The 25106-nt window shown below is 39.4% G+C and overlaps 1 protein-coding gene across 3 annotated transcripts in view; it reads left to right on the top strand.

Annotated features, from left to right (window-relative positions):
• The window catches only part of Tbc1d32 (TBC1 domain family member 32), a 213303-nt gene that overhangs the window by 80998 nt on the left and 107199 nt on the right, over positions 1 to 25106 (top strand). For all 3 annotated transcript variants that reach the window (XR_005286571.2, XM_038339834.1, XM_038339835.2), the window contains exons 18-22: positions 491 to 629; positions 5590 to 5677; positions 8603 to 8721; positions 11422 to 11538; positions 17915 to 18003. Coding sequence is in view for 2 of the 3 variants with exons in the window: in XM_038339834.1 (XP_038195762.1) it covers positions 491 to 629; positions 5590 to 5677; positions 8603 to 8721; positions 11422 to 11538; positions 17915 to 18003 (552 nt within the window). In the remaining variant the exon portion in view is untranslated. The remainder of the gene's footprint in view (positions 1 to 490; positions 630 to 5589; positions 5678 to 8602; positions 8722 to 11421; positions 11539 to 17914; positions 18004 to 25106) is intronic.

The following is a 25106-nucleotide window of genomic DNA, read 5'->3' on the forward strand; positions in this document are numbered from 1 at the left end:
TCTGCTGTGTAGCATGCAGTCTCATGTTCGACTTTGTCAATAAATGAAAACAGTAAAGTATTCTCTCTGTTATAACAAAAAATGTGTTTTGAGAAAAAATGTTACTATTCACTTCCAAATAAAATAGAAATTTATGAAAATAAAAGAGAAAACAAGCATATTATGATCTAGACCATAAGAAAAATGTTTTAATAAACAGAAGGCACAACGATAATGGAGTGTTGAGGTTTAGGGAATCCAAGTGCAGTGGAATTATCATGGGAAATTACAGCGTGGATAAAAATTGAGGCTTAGTCTCAGTGCTGCACCTGAAATGCACTCCAGTCATCAATGCTGGGAAGCTGTCAGAATGGAAGTGATTCCCATCTTGGTTCATAATATCTACTGAAGAACCAGCAATCATGTGTTCTCTGTCAGTTTAATACTTGTCTATGCCGCTCTTAAATATTTTCAGTTTTGTGAATATTAAACGTCCCTTTCCCTGTTCCAGTGTGGCTTGGGAAGACAATTTGCTAGACGACTTACTGAACTTTGCTGCCACTCCCAAAGGATTGCTCCTTCTTCAGAGAACAGGTGCCATCAATGAATGTGTGACGTTTATGTTCAACCAGTATGCAAAAAAACTCCAGGTATGAATAACCATCTGCTCTAAGCAAAAGGAATTGTTGTTATGAAAGCTGTTGAGAGCTTCATTCTGCTCTCCATGTGTGATGAGTTTTTTAAGCTTCAGTTAGAATGCTGTGTGGCACTGTACCACTTGATTTTTTTTTAAAGGAAAGTTTTACATAGTAGATATTGCTGTCTGTGGCTGTATTTTGAAATTGCAAGCAGCAGATGGAATTGAAATTTTCAGTTAGTTTTCCAGATGTTTTATAAGCATGATATAGTACATCCATATGTACCAAAACTAGGAAGAACTTCTGGGAAAAAAACCCTGTTAAGGCTAAATCTATGTATCAATGAAGGTTTAGGCCTTGGGTGTTTTTAAAAGACACAAACTTCCCTTTAGAGAGATTATATTATATTGTTAAATAAAACTTACAAGATAATTTATTTCATCATGCAGTCTAAAGTAATTGACTCAAAATCAACTTTGTTTTTTCTCTCGTAATAAAGATCCTTACTTTTCTAGGATTTTTTTTTTGATCTTACATGTTCTGCTGAGGGTATTTTTTTATATAGCTCCTTAGCCTTTTGACTAGGATCAAGGCATGCACGTACATGCTGTGCGCTCTCTCTCTCTCTCTCTCTCTCTCTCTCTCTCTCTCTCTCTCTCTCTCTCTTTCTCTCTCTCTCTCTCTCTCACTCTGTGTGTGTGTGTGTGTGTGTGCACTTAGGTGGATGTGGAGACTGATGTCAACTACCTTCCTAAATTGCTTTCCACTTTCTTTTCTTAATATACATATCAGTTGCTTAATTAGGTTTTTGGCAAGAAATTTAGACTACCAGTTTGTGAGGGTGAATTCCATTTGTTAGAGCCCCAAAAGACTGCACACATCCCTGGAGCTGAGAAATAGCTTGACCTTTTGCAGCCTGTCAAGTTATAGCTTTCTGATCAACCTTGCCCTGTGTAATCTTGGATTTCCCTGTCAAAGATTGGCCTCCCTGGCACTGCACTTGCCCAGCTTATTTTCTTGAAGTCAGCATCAGTGAGATAGACGTTTGGGGGCTTGAACATCGCTGATAGCAGCTTTTATGGAGGTGGCAGTGGCTGGTTCCTCACGTGTTCTGTGCAGAGGAGATTAAGGGAAGCAGGTCCAGTCACAAGCAGCAAACCACTCAGTGCCCAAGCTGTTCCAGGAAGACTCTCTTGCTCCGTAACTGCCCATTGAGGATGGTCAGGACTGGACATGGTGTTCTGCGCAGCTTCTTACACGACGCTGGAAGGCTTTCTTCCTCTGGATTTGCCCCTTCCCTGGTGGTACTTTGGCAAGAGAGCACCTAGGTGTGTTGCCAAACTTCCATTCTTGTCACCTCCAGCTGGCTTTGTGACAGTGACTGGCAAGATCCTCCCATGCCTTTAAATTTTTTTTTTTTCAACGTTGGATTTAGCTGAGTCCTTACCCTATGCAGGTCCGGGAATGTTTCCAGATCCTCTTACAGGTCCGGCTCTTGGCTGCAATGGGACTTCCCTTTTGCCTTTTAACTTTCAGGTTACCGTTTTGGGAATGCCTCAGCCCTCTTGGCTGCTGGTGTCTTCTTCTTTCTGTCGACTCCTCAGCGTTTTCAGCCACGATCTTGCAAGATGGCAAAGAGCTCCATCTTACTTTTGGAGACAGGGTCTCTCAACTAGGAACTCACCAGTTTGGGGCTAGGCTAGATGGCTGGCAAGCCCCGAGGATCACTGGCAATCTTGTCTTTTCTTCCTCCGTGTTGAAATTGTAGGTGTGTGCTGCTGAGCCCAGGCTTCCTCTGCCTCCCTCCATCCTCGGATGTGGACGCAGGCCAAATGACCTCATGCTTAAGCAGCAAGCATTTTACAGAGAGAGCCAGGTCCCCAGTCCTGTATCAGTTCTCTCACAGTGTTTTCTTTTGAAATCTCTGGCAGCGATTGTGATTGTTTTTATGTTGCCTGATGACAAGTACTTACCTTTTAATCTCTTAAATTCTAATCCCCTACGTTTGTTTAAAACTATAAGAAAATAGGGTTGTATGGTAGTGGCACACTGCTTTAATCCCAGCACTAGGGAGGAAGAGGCAGGCAGATCTCTGAGTTCAAGGCCAACCTGACCTACAAGGGCTAGTTTCAGGACAGGCTCCAAAGCTACAGAGAAACCCTGTCTCAGAAACAAAAAAGACCCTCTTTTCTTATCTCTGTTCATGAAGAATATTTCTTAGGTAGGCCCCTAATGTTCTTTGCATGAGTAAAATGTGTCTCTGTATTTTCATGGGTTTGTGAGGTTAGGTATGCATGTGCTGATATGTCTTTATCTTGTTTTATTGAAGGTGGACCCTGAGTACAGAAAATGTAGTTACCCTGTTCTTCAATTTATGGCACACTTACCTCAGCCATCTATGATATTCCTATTCTGTTTTATTTATTTTATTCTAGTGTCATTCCAGATTGCTAGTTCCATTTCACCCTGTTCACATTTCCCAACCTCTTATTTAGGATTTTATTCTATTACCTTTTCTCACCCCACACACTTTTTATATTATTACAAATCTTCCAGGTTATTTTGAACCCTCCATAGCTGAGTTTAGACCTGTCCCTGTATACTAATTAACTGTTTAGGCTTTGTTTATATTGTTTCTCTTTACAAAGACTTGCAAGCAAGTCGAACACATTTTCTTTTTTACTCAGGTGCCTCAGATCAGGCAGGCATGTCTTTACATGATACATCTAGAATTAGATGCCGTTTTTATGTCTGTAAATTTCAAAACACATTAGTTTTTCCATTCGCTTGCAAAGAAAAGTGACTGTTCCTTTGACACCGAATTTACAGTGCTACTTCTCCATTAGCATATTCATCACGCTTTAATGTGCCCTGCGGTTCCAGATATTTTCATCATTTACATCCTCAGTTTTCAAAGAAACCTGAAGGCTAAGCTATTTTCTTAATTTTGTCTAAGAGATGATGGAGGAGTGTCTATGTGTTACTTTCATTATTAATAAAGAAAACTGCCTTGGCCCTTTAAGAGAACAGAAAATTAGGTAGGTGGAGTAGACAGAACAGAATGCTGGGTAGCAGGAGTTGGGGAGATGCTTCAGGCAGTCGCTATATGCAGCCGCCATGCTTCTCTCCAAGATGGATGCAGGTTAAGATCTCTCCTGGTAAGGCACCCCTCATGGTGCTATATAAATTACTAAATATGGGTTAAAGCAAGATATGAGAATTAGCCAATAAGAAGCTGAAACTATGGGCCAGGCAATGTTTTAAAAGAATACAGTTTCCGTGTAATTATTTTGGGTAAAGCTAGCCGGGTGGTGGGACACAGCCCCGCCATTTCTTCAACAGAGAGGGTGGGAGTCCAGGTTAGTTATGAAATGTGTTTTATGGAGCTGTTAGCTGGCTAGGTATAGTGGTAAAACTCAGATTTCTTTTCTAGTTTTTGACTGTGTGCATGAAGACATACCTTGTTTAATAAGGTGTCCAAATTACGATACCTTTTTTTTCCTTTTCAGAATAAGTGGGAATTGGATAAACCATGTGGCTACCAATTCTCCAATTCTTCAAGACGAGTGGGAGGGACTTAGGAGTAAGATGCTCTTTGGCAGGAATACGCAGGGAATGGAGGATAGATGTTTATCTTCCTGGACTTCTGTGTCACTCACTGCAGAACAGTGGATCCCACCTCCCCCCATCCTATTCCCAATCTACTCCTCAGGGGTCGTAAATCCTCCCTTGGGGAGTCCAAAAAGTCTGGCATACCAAGTTGCCCCACCCTCCTGTATCAAGACTGAGCGAGGTATCTCACCATAGGAAGTGGGTTTCATAAAGCCAGTTATTGCACCCAGGATAAGTTCTGGTCCCACTGCCAGGGGTCCCTCAAACAGATCAAACCATGTAACTGCCACCCACATTCAGAGGACTTAGTTTGGTCTCATGCAGGTTCCCCAGCTGTCAGTTCAGAGGCCTTGAGCTCCCAACAACTGGGGTCAGTGGTCTCTGTGGTTTTCCCTGTCATGATCTTAAACCCCTATTGTTCATATGATCCCTCCTTCCTCTCTTCAACTAACCCATTTAAGAATCTGGCAGTATCTGGGCAGTAATGGTACTCGCCTTTAATCCCAGCACTCCAGAGGCAGGCAGATCTTGTGAGTCCAAGGCCATCCTGGTTCACAGAGCTAGTTCCAGGAAAACTAGGGCTGTTATACAGAGAAACCCTGTCTCAAAAGAACCAAAAAAAAAAAAAAAAAAAGAAGGAGAAGACAAATATGACAGTCAAAGTTTATAAATGAAGAAGTGATCTAAAAAGTAGTAATAGGATGATATAGTTTAGTAATAATAGAATGATATAACTTAGTAATAATAGGATGATAGAATTGAGTAATAATTGCATGGTAGAATTTAGAACTGGAGGCTGTCCTATTTCAACTTGATCTAAGTCCCTTTTTATGAGAAATAAGTCCCTTTATTTATGAGAGAATGTAGGTCAGGAGTAATAAGTGACTCTTTAAAAATATATTTTAAAATATTTAGACGTGTGTGTTTATGTGAGTGAGTTCAGCTGTCCACAGAGGCCAAGGTGTTGGGCCATCTGGAGCTAGAGTTAGTTATAGGCGGTTGTGAGTCTCGAGATATGGATGCTGGGAACTGAACTGAATTCTGGGAACTGTACTTGGTTCTCTGCAATAGCAGTGTGTGCTCTTAACCATGGACTCTTCTCTTCAGCACCTTACTAAGGGACTTGTCAAAGTCAAAGAGCTAGGCTTAAACTCAGATCAGAAATAACATGCTTAAAAATATCACATTAGTACTAATTTACTGTGAGGCTTTTGTTGTTGTTTGTTTTTCTGCTTTTAGTACCTGAAAGAAAATTTTAATTTTCTAATTAAAGAGAAGTAATTAGTTGTACAAGTAAGTTTGTATTGCATATAATAACATGATTTTTTTTCTTTGCTTCTCGTTGCCTTCTTTATATTAGATAAACAGACAGAAGAAGTTCGGCTATGAAGTTTTGGTTGTCCAGGTGGCATCTACAGCAGCAGGGGCAGTAGCTCTGCAAAATTCAGGCAAGTTTTGCTCCTCATAGATAAAATGTGATCATTGTTAGCAAATGGACAATAGCATGATAAAATTCCAAAATATCTATAATTCTAAAATTCTTTTTTTCCAGTGTGTGAACATGAAAAAGAAAGCTTACAGGATTGTGTCTGTCTTCCATGAAATTACAGTGCTGAATATTTTTCCTATGGAATGTGGAGACTCTTATCTACCTTTTTGTTTTTAGAACAGTGCTACCTAATTATCTGTGCTAAAGCTCGTTCAATAGTGAAGATCCCTCTTCACCTTATAAGCATAATGAATCTCATCTGTCTTGGTATAGTTAATTATCCCCGACAGAATAGCTCAGTGTTTGGTTTAGTGGATTTGCATGTGCATCCAAATGCACACTCATCCTAGTGGTCACGTATCTGTACCATTTCTTATTTCCGTCATTCCTCCTCCCTCTCGAAAGCATTTCTCTCACTCTGTAGCTGTCACAAGCTCTTTGAAGTTCACCGTCCATCCCGCTCTTTGAAGTTTGCCATCCGTATGTCTTTTCCAATATCAATTGGATTTCTAGGGAAGTAAGTTACCATGATTGTAATGTGACCTATGTTTAGGTTACTGAACACTGAGCAGCACATAATTTGTGATACAGAAGAGGAATTTCTAGTTGGAGATGATGAATTATATCAGTTTTAGTGATCACTAGTGCTTCACTACTTAAACCAAAATCATTCTCTCTCTCTCTCTCTCTCTCTCTCTCTCTCTCTCTCTCTCTCTCTCTCTCTCTCAACCAATTTGGGCTCTTTGTATAGCTTCCTTGACAAAACTGGCTGTAAACCGAGTCACATTTTTTTTACTTAGAATAAAATCTATGTAGCATTGTGGACAGGAATATATTAATAGAACCATTTGAAGACCTGATTTAATCCCAGATTTGCTTGTCATTGAGTAGTTAAGCTTTTGAACCTTATCCTCTCAAACTTTTTTTGAGGTGGCTAAATGAAATTTTACACAGGTCTTAGGATGACTGCAGATTCCCAAGCTTACTTTACTTACATTACAGGTATTGCACTGCCCCCTACACATGCACTGTCCCATTTGTGTTGTGGAAACGCTGGAATTTCTATTCTCAAATACTAAAAGGTCTTGGTGTCTGAAGAAGATGAGGGACTCCCCCCACCCTGTGAATGCAAACTAATCAATAAACTTTTAATTTATACTCTTACATTAGACCCCAATATTCTCAGTTTTAGAGTCTGCATTTGTAACAAGAAGGCCGGCTGTGTGGATTTCTGTCTTGCCCGATTCCCATAGCTGGCAAGTCCCAAAGAAAATCACACAGAGATCTCCATTAGTTATAAAACTGATTGGCCCATTAGCTCAGGCTTCTTGCTAACTTATAACTTATATCAACCCATTATTATCTATGTTAGCCACATGGCTGGGTACATTTCTCAGCGGGGCAGCTCACATCTTGCTTCTTTGGTGGTCTGGGCTGGACTGGCAAAGGAGCTTCCTTCTTCCTAGAATTCTCCTGTTCTCATTGCCCTACCTCTACGTCCTGTCTGGTTGACCCTCCCATACTTCCTGCCTGGCCAGTCAGCATTTATTTAAAACATGTTTGACAGAATACAGACAATTCTCCCGCACCATGCATTTTTTGCTTGTGCCAGAAAACACTTCTCTTATTTTGTTATAAGCATATTGGTTTGTCCTAAATTTCTTTTTTGAGATATTAATAAAATTACATTATGCCCCCTCTTCCCTTTCCTTCATATAGGCCCTCTCAAATACTCCTTGCTCTCTTTAAAAATTCATGGCCTCTATTTTCATTATTGTTGCATACATTTGGATATTCATAAACATCCCTAAAATCATAAATGAAATCTGCTTGGTCTCTATAATATTACTTGTAAGCTTTTAGGGTTGATTGTTTGATACTGGATAACAAATTGGTGTGCTATTCTCTAGGGAAAAATATTCTTCCTGCTCTCAGCATTCCTTAGTTGCCTGTAGTTCTTAGTGTAGGGTTGAGGCTTCTGTAGGCTTTCTCCCCGTCTACTTTGTCAAACTGTTGTTGTCCTTGTTCAGCTCATGTTGAGGCAGTTGTGTTGGCAGATTTCATGAGTGTAGCTTCTGACGTTTCTAGGAGACACAATCTCACAGCAAACTCCTTGGCCTCATGTTCTTAAAGTCTTAGCACGCCATCTTCTGTTATGTTTCCTGCACCTTATGAGTGGATTTGTGCTATAGCTATATCCCTTGGGATGGGACTTCATCACTCTGCATTTTGATTGGCTGTGGCTTTCTGAAATTGTCCCTACTTGTCAGAAAGAGAAGTTTCCTTGATGGGGGATGAGGACTACACTTAGCTGTGGGTACAAGGACAAATATATCAAATATGGTCAGGAATTAAGGCATACCGACTTTATGATTAGATGTTAGGTTTATAGACATACTGTATGATTTGAAAATTTAATAATCAGCTTTAATATTCATTTTAATGTAGTTAGACATTATTTGACTCAAGAGAATTTAAAGGTCTCATTGAAGCAAAGTTCAAAATTGTTTTAAACATGGAATTATAAATGAATATTAGATTAAGTGAACATATTCTTTGGATGCTTGCCCGACTTGCTGGTGCCTCCTTTCTCTTCCCTCTCTCCTAAACACATTCTTAACAGTCTCTAGGGAAATACGTTCCCATGATTTAGTTAACGTTACAGGGTGATGGAATATCATAAACATTTAATAAAAAAAGCAAATACCATTTCTATCAAGAGTAGAGATTACACTATTTTTGTAAGATGCAAATGTTCTTTGTCTGTGAGAGTAAATAAGTCTTTTCATAAAGAATAATGCCATCTTCCATAAGCCAGACCATACTATTTATACTACAATATAAATTATGCTATAAATATGACATAAGCAATACATTTTCCTAGGCTTCATTAGTGCGCTTATAACTGAGTTGTGGTCCAATCTTGAATGTGGAAGAGACGATGTAAGGGTGACCCATCCCAGAGCTACTCCAGTGGATCCTATTGACCGAAGCTGTCAAAAGGTGAGAAGATGTGCGACAATGATGTACAGATTTGAAGGTCACAAGGGAGGACTCAATGGAAACCTGACCAGTGTCACTCATAAGCAGCAAACTTTCTTGTTGTTTTTTTTTGACACAGGTTCCCCTTTGCAGCCCTGGCTGTCCTAAACACTGATGAGTAGATAAATGTTTTGTGCTGTTTCAATTTTAGGATATCTGATACCACAAACACATTTAGTGTACTTTTGTGGGAACTGATTGAAAATAGTTTTCAGTTCCATGAATGCTTATTACATCACAGTTTTATAATATGCTTAGTGCCTTTAAAATGTCTAGTGGGCTTGTTTGCTCTTGGGGTAACCTGAAATTTTCTTGAAGTCTCTTTAAAATTATATGCAGGTTATTTGTTCTCAAATACAATAATTGGATTGTTTTCATCTGAAGCTCTACTTGATTTGCTTAGAGTAGCATATCAGATTTATTACAACTGCATACCAACAGAATTATTTTATTTCTTTTTTTTTTCTTTTTTTTTCTGGTTTTTCGAGACAGGGTTTCTCTGCAGCTTTTTTTAGAGCCTGTCCTGGAACTAGCTCTTGTAGACCAGGCTGGCCTCGAACTCACAGAGATCCACCTGCCTCTGCCTCCCGAGTGCTGGGATTAAAGGCGTGCGCCACCACCGCCCGGCTTATTTTATTTCTTAGAAAAGAGATTCCATAAACATGTGTAGAGCTAGTCTGTATAAATAATAAGAAACCCTCAATATGTAACTATATGATTGATAAAGGAATCTATTTCCTTTTAAAGTAGATATGTATTCAATTTATAAATTGTATTTGTAATCCATTACTATAGAGAAGAAATTTATTATTATATCTAGATATTAATGGGTTAATATCATGAAATGTTTAAAGCACTTTAAGTTGTTACGTTTTACCTTTGATGTAGTCTCTAGATATTAAGATGAATTTTTAAAAGTTATATTGAAATCTGCAAATCATCCTTCTGCATAACACCTGCTTGGTGAATTTATTTATGCAGTGGTTTTGTTGGTAGCCATGAGCCCTCTAGTTTCTTTGTGGTTCCTTTCACCATAGAGACACATTTCTCTAAAATGCTTTCCTTGATAGCCAGTCTTTTCCCCTGCTCCTTCCTACACTCATCTAGAGTGGCAGTATTCCCACATAGTATTCTCTTAACTAAGCATGCTGTGTAAATTTTAACTAAACCATTACATTTATTATTTGGTAATTTTGCTGTTATGCTAAAATATATTAGGTTTAAATCTTACTTTTTGTTGTTAGAGTTGGTGAGTAATTTCATCTTTGATTTTAAAAGGTTGTAGCTGGTGGGGGAATATGGACACCTTAAACTTAATACTTGTTCATTTTTATCTAGAAATACAATGGCTCCAGAGCACCGTATGTTGTATATGTTTATCGTATGGCACTGTAATTTGTGAAGTGTCTCTCCATTGAGTATAAGGGAGAAAATGGGAAGTGGATTCTACTTTCCCTATTCACAAACAAGGGCTGGATAGTGGCTGTCCCTACGAAAAAGTATCGGACAGCTATGTTTTTATTTGCAGAGAGAAACTTTAGCCAGAAAAAGAGAAAATGTAGTTTAGTTCTTGTACAAATGTGTTATTATCACAACTTCCAGTTTTCTTATCTATTAACGAGAAATCAAATCAAGTAGTTTTTTTATTTTCCTCAAATTTTAATTTTTTGTGAACAATATGATTCACGAATTTTCAGTCTACTGAATTTTTAAAATATCTAACTATTAAGTACAACACAATGCTTAAAAATAATTACAAGTAATATACGAGTAAGTGTGTGGAACTCCGGGAAGAAGACGGAGACTACTGGAAAGAAAGTGGCAAGCTTCTGATGTTAGTGCAGCTGAGGGCAGGGGGGGCACATGAGGGGCACATGAGGGGCACATGAGGGGCACATGCAGGACAAGAGAAGTTTGTGCAGGTGACAGTCAGTTGAAGGAGACTTTGGAGAGGCAGGAGAGAGTCAGGTGTCCTGAAAGTCATCTAGAGAACTTGGCTTTCCTTGCTGTCTCATGATGGCTACCCATGGAATGCTTCTGAGCTGAGAGTAGGAACGGACTTTGTGGGAATCTGTCCAGCTGCTGTAAGCAGGTGGACTAGAGTGTCAGGAGAGATGTACTTGGCCTGCAGATGCCGTGGAGAGGTGAACCTGGTCTGATCAGACTGGGGTAAAGGAGCTGCTTCTCATAGGAAGGCCTGGCTGTTGAAAATTAACTATAATGTCTGGGTTCTACTGATTTTCATTGAGTATGTGACAATCTTATGGTCTAAGCTTGAGAATATGTAGACTTTATTATCTTGCCTTCGAGTGTTACTCTCTTGTGTTTTCTTAGTAACAATGGTATCAGGAGTAGAAAGCAGGAGCTTTTTCATTTTTCTCCAGAATCTAACTGCGGGAATTGCATAGCATTTGGAAATGCTTTCTAGCGCTTACATGTGCTCCTTAACAGTTGTTATATTAGCACTCTAGGCTCTTAAAATATTGCTATCTTGTTGTTCTTAACCTGTTATGGGTAGATATCTCACACTGACAATAGATTTATTTTTAAAACTACCCCTCATAGACATGCGTGAGGGCTGGAACATTTACTTGAATGACTCTTTCTGTGCAATATTAAAAAGAAAAATGAGCTATTTCAATGTCTCGTTCCTTCCTCCAGTCCTTCCTAGCGCTGGTGAATCTGCTGTCCTACCCTGCTGTGTATGAGCTAACAGGCAATAAAGAACTTCCCAATAAGGCAGAATATTCTCTTCGTGAAGTTCCAACATGCATTATTGTAAGTTACTTTCTTTCAATTGTTCTCTTTCCTCATTGCCAACTGTTTGATATTATAGCAAAAACGTAATTTGACAAAATTCCACATGCTTATCAAAGTCTAAATTGCTTACTTATCCCTGGAATATCACCTTTTTAGTACCTATGCATGGAAACTTTCATCCAGGCCATGGAACTGTTCCTTTACCTATCAGAATGCAACGCTAACCCTCTATAGCCAGGAAATCAACTTGGCATTTATACAAACTTCTGTAGAAATGGGTTCTAAATAACTCAGTAGCTTATTAACCATGCTTCTGCTGCTCCATCACTGACGAGGATAATTAATAAATTATATCCAAAGAGTCCAATATATTTTCAACCTATATTTTAATGAATTTTCTATTGTGTCCATGAAAATAGTATATGTATATTTATTTAATTTGAAACTTAATTATACTTAAAATTACTCATATTATTGGCTTTGTTTAACTATTACAGGGGATGTAGTTCATTGTCTTTGGGTGTTTATGAATTAAACACGAATGTATAAACATGTGTGCATGAACACACATACGCAAGGATTAGAAAGGAATTACTGAATACTGAAATTCTGTTTCCAAACATTATGTTTTCCTTGTCATTTTGTCTTAGATATTATTGGTTTTAGAAATGGTATTGTTCTTCTTGAATACTTTTCACCTTTGTTAATTCCAAACATTTAAATTCATAAAATTGCTTTCTTTTGTGAGGAAGTTTTGGTAACTATTTTGGAGTAAAATGTAAAGTTAGACATGTCTCTCACTAGATCCTTAAGTGTAGCGTCTCTTATTTTCCTAAATTATCCCAGTACCATCTGCTTGTGCTCAGTTTTATCTCATTTCTTATGTACTCTATGGTTAGCTTTCTTATTCTGCTTCTTGACTGGTTTGTGCCTGTGAATGGGTTAGGTATTGATTTTTCCCATCTACCAAAAGAGGGCACTGTACTAAGTGTAATACAGATAGAAACACAAATGTTGTGTGAAATCACTAATGAGAAAACTCTAAAATAGTCCCAGGAGTTAGAGTTGGCTGCCAGGACTAAGGCTGGGCAAGAGGGCAGAGAACCTAGCCACATGGACAAGGTTTTGGTTACACAGGTAAAAATAGCCTAAAGATTTATTGTATAACAAGATACTTATAGTTAATATCACTTAAAATTTCTTAGTGGGACAAATGTGTGTTAAATGCCTTTTGCAGGCTCACAAAGAAGGTGAGAGGAAACTTGAAGTTTGTGATAGAAGTAATTAAAGGTGTCATCGGAGCCAAACTCCTTTCTCAGGGATCTAGGCAGGACTCTGTCATTGAAGATTTCATACATGATTACTATATGCACTTCATTTTCACCTTTCTCCTTCCTCAAACTCTATCTCCAGCTCCTCTAAAACTCACAGTTCTTTTTATTATTGTTTTACACACACACACACACACACACACACACACACACACACAGACACACACCTTACTGAGTCTACTTGGTATTGCAGGAGCTGATGTAAAGTCCACAGAGGAGTGTTGCTTACTAGCTCACTCTTTCTGGTTTTCTCAGCCTGCTTTCTTGTAGCACAAGCTGTAGGACCACAAGCCTGGATGCCACTGCCCACGGTGGGCTGAGCCCTCCCTCATCAACCTGTAATTAAGAAACTGCCGTAGTGACTTGGTCAACAGCCCTGTCTTATAAAAACACTTTCTTAATTGAGGTTCCCTCCTCTCAAATGACTTTAGCTGATGCCAAGTTGACCTAAAACTGTCCAGCTCAGTAATGTATTCGGGAGCTTTTCCCTAGAGAAAACGGATTTCCCTTTCTTTCAACAGCCTTTGATTGCTTGTAGCTCTTCAGCTAGAAGTGGGACCTTGTAGGTATCTCTCATCCACTTTGTCATGCTGACTGTTTTGTTCAGGACACCATGTTTGTTTGGTGTCATTGTTTAGGTCTTCTTTAGACTATCACATTGTTGAAGTTTCATGGGTGCAGCTTCTCTGTCAAGCCCAAGTGATGTTATCATGCTACTGACATCCCGGTTTTCTGGATAGTAAATATTTTTGTCCCCACTTCTGCCACTTTCCCTGAGCCCTAGGTGTAGGGCTGTACATCAGCACCAGCGGGATAGTGATGTACACTGTGTATCCGCTGGAGCTGTGCACCTCATGTTCACTTGTTCTCTGCAGTTCCATCCATTATGAGACTGCAGTTGTCACCGTCTGCTCAGAAAGAAACTTCTTTGGTAAGGAGTGAGAGTGGCACTTATCTGTGCATATAAGGACAAGTATTTAGAATATAGTTAGAAACTGTATTAGCTTAGGAGATGACAGTTATATGTTCTCTTATGCAGTATATGATTTCCCAGCCCAATATTAGTATCTGGCTATGTTTGCTGTATAAGGCATGAATCTCCTCTCCCCACCCTGTTAAGCAGACCCTAAATCCAATTAGACACTTGGTCACTTCCAATATAAAAGTGCCACTATTGCACCATTGAGGATATTTTGCCAGGCCAATAATTGTTGTGGCTTGTAGGTTTCACAGCTAATGAGAACTGTGGGGTTTTTTTCTCCCTTGGAATTTGCATAGCACTTTCTGATACTATGCCCTCAGGGTAGAGGCTTCCAGATCAGTTGCAGCTCAGTTCCTCCAAGTCCTGTGTCCAGAATACTGTGTTTTCAGGGTCTTATTATGGGAGGCAGCTACAAAAGCCTATATTGTTTGGGGGAATCTCTTGCAACAGCTGACTGAAAACCCAGAGGAAGGTTTACAGTGCCTGGACTAGGGTTTTGTCACTTAAGTCTATGACTTTGGGCAGAAACATGAGTCTATTTAAATGATCTGTTCATCTCTCTATTATCTATCTATCCATTCTCTTTTTTCTATCCATCCATTGCTATCTTTCTGTCATCTATCAATCTTCTGTCATCTATCATCTATCAATCTTCCATCTGTCATCTATTCACCTATCTATCTATCATCTATCTATCTATCTATCTATCTATCTATCTATCTATCTATCTATCTATCTATCATATAAATGTATTGTAGGCATTTCATGTCCTGACTCCAGTTCTTTACATGCCTAACTATCTTTACATGGCTGTTGTCTCTTCCTGACTGGAATCTTCCTCTGTATTTCTCTTCTCAGGATATTTGGCTTTTATTATAAAGGTCCTTTTGGATGAGCTAAAATGGCTAAGATTTTTAACTTAATTCCGTCTTCAAAGATCCCTTTTCCAAACAGGGTGACATTCAATTTCTGGGGATTACGACACAGACAGACTTTTAGGAGGTTGGTATTTAACCTCCTCACTGACCACTGAAGAGTTGTCATTTCCTCTAGTTCCCCACGATGAAAAGTCCCAAGAAAGGAACTCGACTGGATTCATTTTCATTACAGGCTAACCAAAGTAATCCACTCTTGGAACACACAGTTTTAGGGCCTTATTGACCTATTCCTTATCCTGTATTTGTTTATTTCCTAAAAGCATCAAGATAGCATGAATATGGGCACTAGACCACTTGACTAGAGGGGCCCACAGATGTGTGCCTACTTTATACCAGGCTTTTCTTTTGGACCACCAACCAGCTCTCAAATCATGACACAGAGACTATTAACTGTGAATGCTCAGCCTTAGCTCTTTTAACTGAAATTAACCTGTTTCTCTTTATCTACTTTCCCCTCATGGCTTATTACCTTTATTACTTTTGTATATCTTACTTTCACTGCTTCTCTATGTCTGTCTAGCTGGTGTCTGCCTGACTTCTTGGCCCAGGCGTGTCCTTTCTCTCCTTCTCTCCTTCTTTTGAGCCTCCATTTGTCCTCCTATTTATTCTCTCTGCCTGGCAGCACCACCTATTTTTTCTCTTGCCTTGCTATTGACCTTTCAACTCTTTATTAGGCCAATCAGGTACCTTAGGCAGACAAGGTGCAACCGATGCAACATATCTTTTCATAATTAAGTACACACCCTTACATAATTAAACAAATATAACACACTTTTACACATTTAAAGTAATATTCTGCAGCGTAAACAAATGTAACACATCTTTTCTAGTTAAAATAATATTCTACAACACTACTTATACTGAATTCTTCTTCTTTTTTTTTTTTAATCCAGTCCTGGTTTTAGACTCACTGCTAGCTTACTGAATAAATTCTCAACATGGGCGGTATCCTTTGAAATAGTATTTTGGCAGACTGCTAGTTTCAGGCCTTCCACTAGCTTTTTGCTGGCTTATTCTTGCTTAAGAAGCTGATTCTTTTCCTGACATGTTGTGGTGCTTAGAAACCAGCATGGTTATGGTGTTCTCCATAAGCCAGGTTTACTAGGAGCTCTGCTTTCTTCCCTGGGTGGGGATACGTCAATGTAGTCCTCTTTGAAGAAGAAATTATTTACTATAACATTTTTTTCTCTGAAAATGCATTATCGTTGATGGATTGTTTCAGTCTCTCCTTCCATCAGCTTGTTGGCAATACCATATCTTCCCATCATTTTGTTCTTCCTAATCTACTTCTTCGATTCAGATCCAAAACTTCAGATCTCTCAGGTGTCACCCGCCATCAGTAGGCTTAGCTTTGTATTCAGATAGCTGTGCAAATCTGTGCTAAGTGGTGGAGACAGAGGGGCCAGCTGTGGAGAAGATGACTTTGCAGCTGGGCGGATGAACGTGAGTTGTGTGTTCATTTCATTGCATGGTGATTGGAACAGAGTACCCAGCTAGAAGACCGCAGACTACAGCGACAGAGCCTTAAGAAGACTCTTTTTATTCTCCATCATTCATCAATATTTTATAGTTTAAACTTAGGTATTATTACACATTCATGCAAGTTATCAGTAGATTTGTGAATGTGAATATATATCTGTGATACACACACACACACATATATATATTTATGGTATATATGAGATAGTATACATACAGACATATGTATGAGCTAGGTTCCCTTGTGGTCCAATTTGGCCATGAATTTGCTGTATACCCCAGGAGGCCCTTGAACTTCTGATCCTCTTGCCTCCACCTCCTGAGTGCAGGGATTACAGGTATGAACTAGCATGCCGAGTTTTTGTTGTGTTGAGAGCCAAACCCAGGGCCATGTGCATGCTAGGCAGACACTACCAATTGCACTATATCCCTGGCCCCCTATATTCATTCTTAAGTGTTGAGCCTTAGATCTTGCTAGGATAAATTTATCTTTTCTGTGTGTGCTTATAGTAGTATTTCTCGAATGTATTTTGAATTATTTATTACTTCTTTCTCTTATAAATTCATTCTCTCACCTCTTATTCATGTGCTGGAACTGTTTCCATGGCATCATTCATATAGAATGAATAAATTTTATTTGACTTTGTTCCTTACCTAAACCTTTTTTCTTTATTGGCCAGCCACAGTAATATGTTGTATTTAAATCCAGTGATGAATTTATCTATAAAGAAAGTCTTTGGATTTGTACTCAAAATATACACAAAAACAGGGTTTTGTGTTTTGTTTTTAATTACTTCATTTTTTTTTCAATTGAGACATAGTCTTACACTGTAGCCCAGACTAGTCTTAAGGCAGTCCTTTTACCTTAACCTCCTGAGTCCTGGGTTTAGGCAGTATGGGTCATGGCATCAGGCAAGAAGCAGATCTTTAAAGAAAAGCTTTTGGAGATGGATGTATTGATGTAGAGAAAACTGTGTGGTGGACTGAAGCTGTCAGGGCTTGAAGCTGCTTGTTGCTTCCGGTTTCAAGGGATGACTGCATAACAGGAAATCTGAAGGAACTAAGAATCTTAATGCTAGAACCTCACCTGCTGAAATTGCTCTAAAATAGACCAATCTGTCCATCTGTCTGCCCTTCTACCTATCAATCATCTATTAGTCCATCATCTGTTTTTGTTTCCTAGATGATGATAATATTTTTCCAGGACTCTAAACCACTTATTTACTCAAACTAGAGAGGCTATTAACATACTCTTAAGTAGTGACTAAACAAAAAATTCAAATTAATTGTTTTTTGCTTCACATTTGAAGATTTTATATTTGCTTTTAACAGTAGTTTGTCTTTTGGGCTCTTTTATCTTAATTGTACATGCATCCTGCTTGCTGCTTTGACAGTTAGGTGCATATCATGGTTCTCCACTTGGAGTGAACATTGACCTCAGTCTAGAAACTTCCAAATCATCATGCTCAGCTCTCACCTAGACCAGGAAGTTCACAAACTCTAGGATGGGTCTGCGCATCTTTGACCCCAGCATCTCATGACTTCCAGTAGTTCCAGTGTGAACCCAAATTTTAGAACCATGAATCTAAATGAATATTTATTGCTTTAATTTATTTGACTAGATTCTGTTATGTAGAGTCTCAGTGTTTCTTTGTTATTTTTAGGATATAATCGATAGGCTTATCATTTTGAACTCTGAAGCTAAGATTCGCTCTTTATTGAATTATGAACAATCACACATCTTTGGTCTAAGGTAAGCTATTAAACTTTAAGCATATTTTACAAGCTGCAGAGATTAAGCATTTGTTCAATATATATTTTGTGTGACTATATAGTATGTATCTATACGTGTGCGTGAGATGGTATATGTGCACATGTGGAGGCCAGAGTTTGGTGTCAGATGTCTTCCTTGGTGGCTTTCTCATTTGAGACAGGACCTGTCAGTGAACCTCGAGCTCACAGACTGAGTTAGACTGGTTGGCCAGTGAGCTTGGGGGAATCTGCGTGGCTTTGCCTATCTGCACTGTGGTTACAGGCGAGTGTCTGACTTTTATGTGAATCCTTGGGACCAGGCTCAAGGCCTCATGTTTGTACAGCAAGCACTCATCCACTGAGCTGTCTCCACGGCCTGATTCTATAAACTTCAATAGTGCTTAAATGAGCTAACTTAAAAATATTATTGAAAGATGTAGTTCTATTACATTATAGTAAAAGCAAATTATAGCACTTAGGTTTTGATACTATAGCCTTTGTCTGAATTTAGGTTTTGCATGGTTAGCGGCTGCCATCTTTGCTCAGTGTGTAGAGACACATTAAGGACTACTTTCACTGACTTTTTTCAGGAGTCTCATAGAGATTCTCTGGGCGGCCTTAGACCCTTTCATAATAAAGCCTTGAAACAGGACTAGACATGGGTGTTTGGTCTCGAGGTCCAGATTTTGCTTCTTGGAATTGATCACTAATCGTCAGCTCTTCTTTCCTTGGGATTTAAGACTGGTTGGGTTCATATTCCTTGACATTTAGTTAGTTTGTTGAAATGGAGAAGAATGCAGGCTTGGCAGGGATACGGAGGCTTCGGAATTCTCCGTATTGTGCTCGCATGGAGATGTGTAGCTTGCTTTCCCACCTACAGATGACTGCTCTGAAATCAGCTGCATTAAGGAGAATTTCTGTGCTCATAGGCTCATGATTTCTTTCCTTTTTATTATCAAAGCAACTTTCTCAGGCGTAAGGGAGGCCAGCGATAATGTACCACTCTAAAAGCAGGCCTCTTTGCTGGTAGAGTATAGCTCTACACTTTGATGTCTTTTTGCTGTTCATTAATAGTTAAACTTTACCTTTTGACATCTTAGTTAAAAGAAGATATAAAACACTGCAGTTATTACATGTTTTTGGATATTTGTCCTTTATCTCAAAACATGTTTTCACATGGAATTTTAACTTTCAATTTATAACATGAAGCAAAAGGGGATGGTAGATTAAATTATTCAGTAGAGTTCTCTTTTGACTTTTGAGTAATTAAAAATAGATTTTTGTTTCTTGTTATATACTAAATAAATATTCCCCCCTTGTATATTCATTTACGTATTTAGCCTGTGCACATACACACTATGACATGTATGTAGAGGTCAGGAGACAGCATTTGTAGGTTGGTTCTCCTTTGTTTTTATATGGATTTTGGGGAACGGAACTCAGATAATCAGGCTTGGTGGCCAGCGACTTTAGCTGCTAACCACGCCCCCTCCCTTTTCTCACGTCTTCTCCTGTCACCTTACATTTCTTTTGTGATATTTTCTCCAACTGTTCTTAAAGGAAAGCGACTAGAATTTTATTAAGTCATATAAAATTATATAAAGATGAAAGCTTTAATAAGTATTTTTGGGTCCTTTCTTACAGTGTACAATGGAATTATCTGTCTTATAGAAAGAAAATTATCTGTCTTGGTGTACTGTCAGCCCACTGCTGGTAGAGTGGTACATTCTCACAGTTTGTGTTCTGAGACCCGGGATGGTGTACTTGTAGGAGGTGGAGCTGCATTCACACAGTTGGGAAATGGAGGATGCTCACATTTAAGTGCCTGGCACTTCAAAAACATTGACAGTAACCGGATGAACAAGTAGTACTTTGTGTGTTTCAGTATTAATTAGCTCTATTCTGTTTTTGCTAGGAAACAAACATTGCCAGGTCTGCAGTTTTCTATACACTGCAGAGCAAAGTGCTTTATGTAGAAAAGTTTGCATGTTAATTTTGGGCTTTTTTTGGACCTTTTTTTAAAATTAGTGTTTTGCTTTTGGAAACATTAAAAATTATTTGGTGTGTGCCTGTGTGCACACCTGCATGGATTTGTGTATACATATATATGTGTGCAGTTGTTTATGGATGCTGAATGAGTGTGTCAAAGCCCTTGTCACTGGACTTCAGATGACTGTGAGTACCCTGGTGTGAGTCTTCAGAAAGGGCAGTCAGGGCTCTTAACCATTGTACCATTTTCCAGCTCTTTTGACAAGTTTTTTTTTGTAATTTTAATTTTTATTATGTGCATTGGTGTTTTGTCTGCATGTATGTCTGTGTGTGGGTGTCAGATCTTGGAGTTATAGACAATTGTTACCTGCAGTGTGGGTGCTGGGATTTAAACCCAGGTTCCCTGGAAGAGCAGTCAGTGCTCTTTAACCACTGAGCCATTTCTCCAGCCCTTGTTTTGTTTTTGTTTTGTTTTCTAATAATTGTAGTCATTATTTTTCTCCTTGGGTGTAATAGACAAAAGCAGCTTAAGGAAGAAAGGATTTTTTTTTTTTTTTTTTTTTTTTTTTTTGACTTACAGATTCAGGGCACATTCCATCCCGCTGGGAAAGGCGTTATGGCAGTGCTTGAGGCAAATGTTCATAGTGCATTTTCAGTTAGGGAGTAGAGATAGAGATAGGTGAACGCTGGTGCTCAGGCAGCTTTCTGCTTTGTCCAAGGTCTCCAGGCTATGGGAGGGTGCTGCCCACATAGAGAATGAGTTTCTCACCTCAGCGAACCCAACCAGGAAAACCTCTTCCCAGCCATTCTTCGAGGCTTATCTTTTGAGGGATTCTAGAGCCTGTCAAGTTGACAATGAATGTTAAGCATCATAATAATGTGTATTTCCACTGTATTTGAAGTTTTCTCATTGTCTCATTCAGTAGTAATTTGGAGGGAAGTATCTGAAGTCATTTCTGTCTGCTATTTATTGTCCATTCAGGCTGCTTGGCGGTAGATCCTTGCATTGCATTGGGTATGAAGCTTGTGTTTCTTTGGGTTCTGGAATTCTAACAGGGTCTTTCTTCCTTACAATCACAGTGCTGTGCTTGAGATCTCACCTTCATCGTGCCCTCCGCTGGAGGACACAGCCTCCTGTGTGTGTCTCACTTCGGTTGCCTATCTGCCCCTTTACTTTTCTCTGCTTCAGAACTCTAGGAATAGCATTGATGGCAAATTTGAACTAACTTGTGTTTGAACACTTCAGTGGGGCTCACGTGAGGCTTAGTGAAATGTGGTTTATGGCTTTTCACGTCTCAGCAGCGTCACATGCTACTTAGAACTCTATAGAGTCTAATTTGCCAAGATGGCCTAAGAGATCTTGCACTGTAGTCCTCTCTTACTCAAGAAGATGCTCTTTAATTAGCCCTGTGCTCCTTCCAGCCTATTATGTCATCCTGGACCATTCTTAGCAGGGGGGAAATGTCTCCATACATGCCACCTCACACTGAGAACAACACTAAACACTGAGAAGAAGCTCCCCTTGTCCTCCCACCTCCCTGCTACACCCATCCTCCTTCTCTACTTCCCACTTTGCTCGCCTCTGTTTTCTTTTTGGTCAACTTCAGGTTAACTTTGACTTTGCATCCTCCCAGAGTTATGTATCCCATATATTCAAGGTCGAGATCACTCCCATGTTAATGATTGCAGTGCATCCATTTTTACATTCGATTCTCATTCTGTTCTTGTCACTTTCAGTAACATTGAAAATAGTGGGTTACTTTTTCTTTGTGTATAAAAAATTGTCTTTGTGGCTGGGCATGGTGAACTCATTCCTGTAATCCCAGCATTTGAGAAGTGGTAGCAGGAGAATCAAGAGTTAAGGCTATCTATCTTTGGCTACATGGTGAGTTGGAGGCTAGTGTGAGCTATCTTAGACTCTATTTCAAAAAAAAAAAACAAAAACAAGACATACATTTTTGCTTCTGTAACACTACATACTTTTTTATCTTTTAAAAATAAAACAATCTATCTTTTTTTCATTTTACATAGTTCCTACTCCTTCCCCTCCTCCCATTTCTTCCACCTCCCCCACCACTCTATCCCCTCCTCAGAGAGGGTAAGACACATTGCTTTGGGAAGGTCTAAGGCCCTCCAACTATATCCAGGCTGAGCATGGTATCCATCCAAAGAGAATAGGTTACCAACAAGCCAGTACAAGCAGTAGGGATAAATCCTGGTGCCACTGCCAGGGGCCCTGCAATCTACCCCAGCCGTACAACTGTCACCCACATTCAGAGGGTCTAGTTTGGTTCTATGCTGGTTCCTTCCCTGTCCAGCTGAAGTTGGTGAGTTCCAATTAGCTCAGGTTAGCTGTTTCAGTGGGTATCGTGACCTTGGCTCTTTGCTCATATTTTCACTCCTCCCATTCTTCAACTGGACTTTTGGAGCTCAGCCCAGTGCTGCTCTATGGGTCTCACTACATTTTTTTTTTTTTTGCTAGCTGTAATTTCTGCATCTTTCTCTGAGAAGAGTCTCTGAATGTAATACTATGGATTTGGTCCTGGGCCAGCCTCTCCAATCACCACTCCCCGATACTGTTTTTAGTTCTTATCATATTTGACATCTCAATTCACACATTTCTTAGCCATCAAAAACTTAATATGTCAAAAATTTAACTCTGAGATCTCCTATCCCCCATAAATACAGACCAAGTAAATTTGGTTTCTGTTTTGTTAAGTGACTCATCCATCTCTTTAGTTGCTTCAGTCTGAAAGTCATTTTATTTTCTCATTGTTTTTCAAACAGTAATTTATCTTATTATGACTAAATTAAGCAAGATGAGAAATTAAATATAATAAATTAAGTGAAATTCTTCTTAATTCACAGTGTCATTATGAACACTGAAGGAAATTATTCTAGGCATCACTCTATGTGTGTGCAGGCAAGTAGGATGCATCCACACACAGAAATAAGTTCAGTTATGAAGATGGAATCAGGAGTGCCACTTTAAATTCTAAATGAATTCTACAGGAAGGAAAAGACACCCTAGTGAGATGGAAGGAATTGCTGAATTTCAAATAACTTTTCTTTTTTCCACTTCAGTAAGTACCTTCCTCAGGATCCCTGTAAGGTTAAGAAGTAAAATTATGTAAAACCCTTCAAGAGATTTGAGTACTGTATTTCATTTTCAGACAGACTTGATTGGCTCTACTGTGAATGATGAAGACATTAACGCTTCCTCTGGCCTCCACTTCTCTTGTCTCTATCTGTCTTCATCTGTTTTATGTTGTTATAACAAAGTCCCCGAGGCAGGGTAATTATGTAGCATTTTATTTGCTTCGCGATTCTTGTGACTGGAAGGTCTGAACAGTATGGTTCTGGTGTCCAAGCCAGAGCCGTTAGCTGTGTTCTAATGTGAAGGAGAGACAGAAAGGGTACCCACCATGCCCCAGAAGGCAGAGCTTATTTGGCAGGATAGGAAGCTGGGGTAGGGGTTCTGAATCAGTCGTGCACTTTTTATTACAATTAGGGTCTTGTAATAAAACTAATAGGACCTAATTGGAAAGTGAAATGGGCCCCTGGGAACTCAAATTTGAAGGTGACATCCCCTTGACCTCCTGACCTTGCTCTAGACCCTACCTGTTAAAAGTTCCACCACTTATCAAGCGCTATGAAATGAATCCTTGGGTTGTGCATTCAAACTGCACCCAAACCATAGCACCTGCCATGAGCCTCTGTCCTCCCATGGGCCTGTTAGACGGTAGCTGATTTGCCTAACTCTGAACCTGCTCCATGAATCAGACACCATCCGCTTTACCAAGAGTGAAGCAGCTGATCTGAGTCTCTCAGTAGAGGGCCTTTTATATATAAGCATAACATCTGCCTTTTCTTTCTTTCCCCCCTTCCATCCAGCCTTACTTGCTTTTTTTTTTTTTTTCTATATAGACCAGACTGGCCTCACACTCACAGAGATCCACCTGCCTCTGTCTCCTGAGTGGATATTTGTATTTTGGGGGCTAGAGAGATAGAGTTAATGGGTAAAGAGCATGTGCCGCTCTTCCAGAGGACCTAGGTTCAATACCCAGTGCCAGCATGATAGATTCCAGATCACAATCATCTGTCCCTCCAGGTCCTGGGAATCCAGTGCTGTCTTCTGGCCCCCATGGCAACAGGCATGCACATAGTAAGGCGACTTATACTCGCAAAAGATCCATACACGAGATAATAATAAAAAAAATTACCCTTCTCCACTTTGTTTACTGTGCTCCTGGTCACTGAACTCCTAAGAGCTGTGTTCTGTGCCACGTGAGAGTAATCACCGAAGAGGAAAGATGATGTGATAATTACTCTCTCCAACCCTACTGCCTACCAAGGGTTTCATATAGTAAGATAATGAGGTCATTATTTGGGAAAAGAAACATCGATATTAAGCCTCCCTTCCCTGTTCCCACATTGAAAACAGAGCTCGACACCTTTGGAGAGCATCCTATAGTCTGCACCCGCCTTTCCTGGCTACATCAGTCATTTCTTAGTTGCTGAGTTTTAAGACTCTGAAGAAAGCAGATGCCTTATCTCCCCGAAGCACAGTGCTCCTTACAGGCTCTGTGCCAGTGTCTAATGCCTTTAAGCACCCTCTTCTCTTTTCCCGACACACACAGCATGGCCATCCTGGAGGGTAAAGCTGGCTCAGTTACACACAACAGATTCTGAGCCTCTTTCCTGTGACCTTTGCCTTGAGGTTGCTCCTACACATTGAGTGATTCTGATCTTTTCTTGTCTGCACTGTTGCCAGTCATTTTTTTAAAACATTTATTTGCAAAATCTATTGGCAAATTAAAAGAATCACCTGAACACTTTAATCTTTCCGAAGGTTTTAGCAGTTTAGTTTTCTTAGCCATCTGAAGTATTTAGAGAAATATATTTTTCTTAGGATGTTTTATTTCAACATAAAAACTGTTTATTTCATGGCCAAAAAATTATAATATCTGCCTGGCAGTGGTGGTACATGTCTTTAATACAAGTACTTGGGAGGCAGAGGCAGGTGGATCTCTGTGAGTTTGAGGCCAGTATGGTCTGCAGAGTGAGTTCCAGAACAGCCAGGGCTACACAGAGAAACCCTGTCCTGAAAAAGAA

This window comes from Arvicola amphibius, chromosome 8 (assembly GCF_903992535.2).
Source record: "Arvicola amphibius chromosome 8, mArvAmp1.2, whole genome shotgun sequence".
NCBI lineage: Eukaryota > Metazoa > Chordata > Mammalia > Rodentia > Cricetidae > Arvicola > Arvicola amphibius.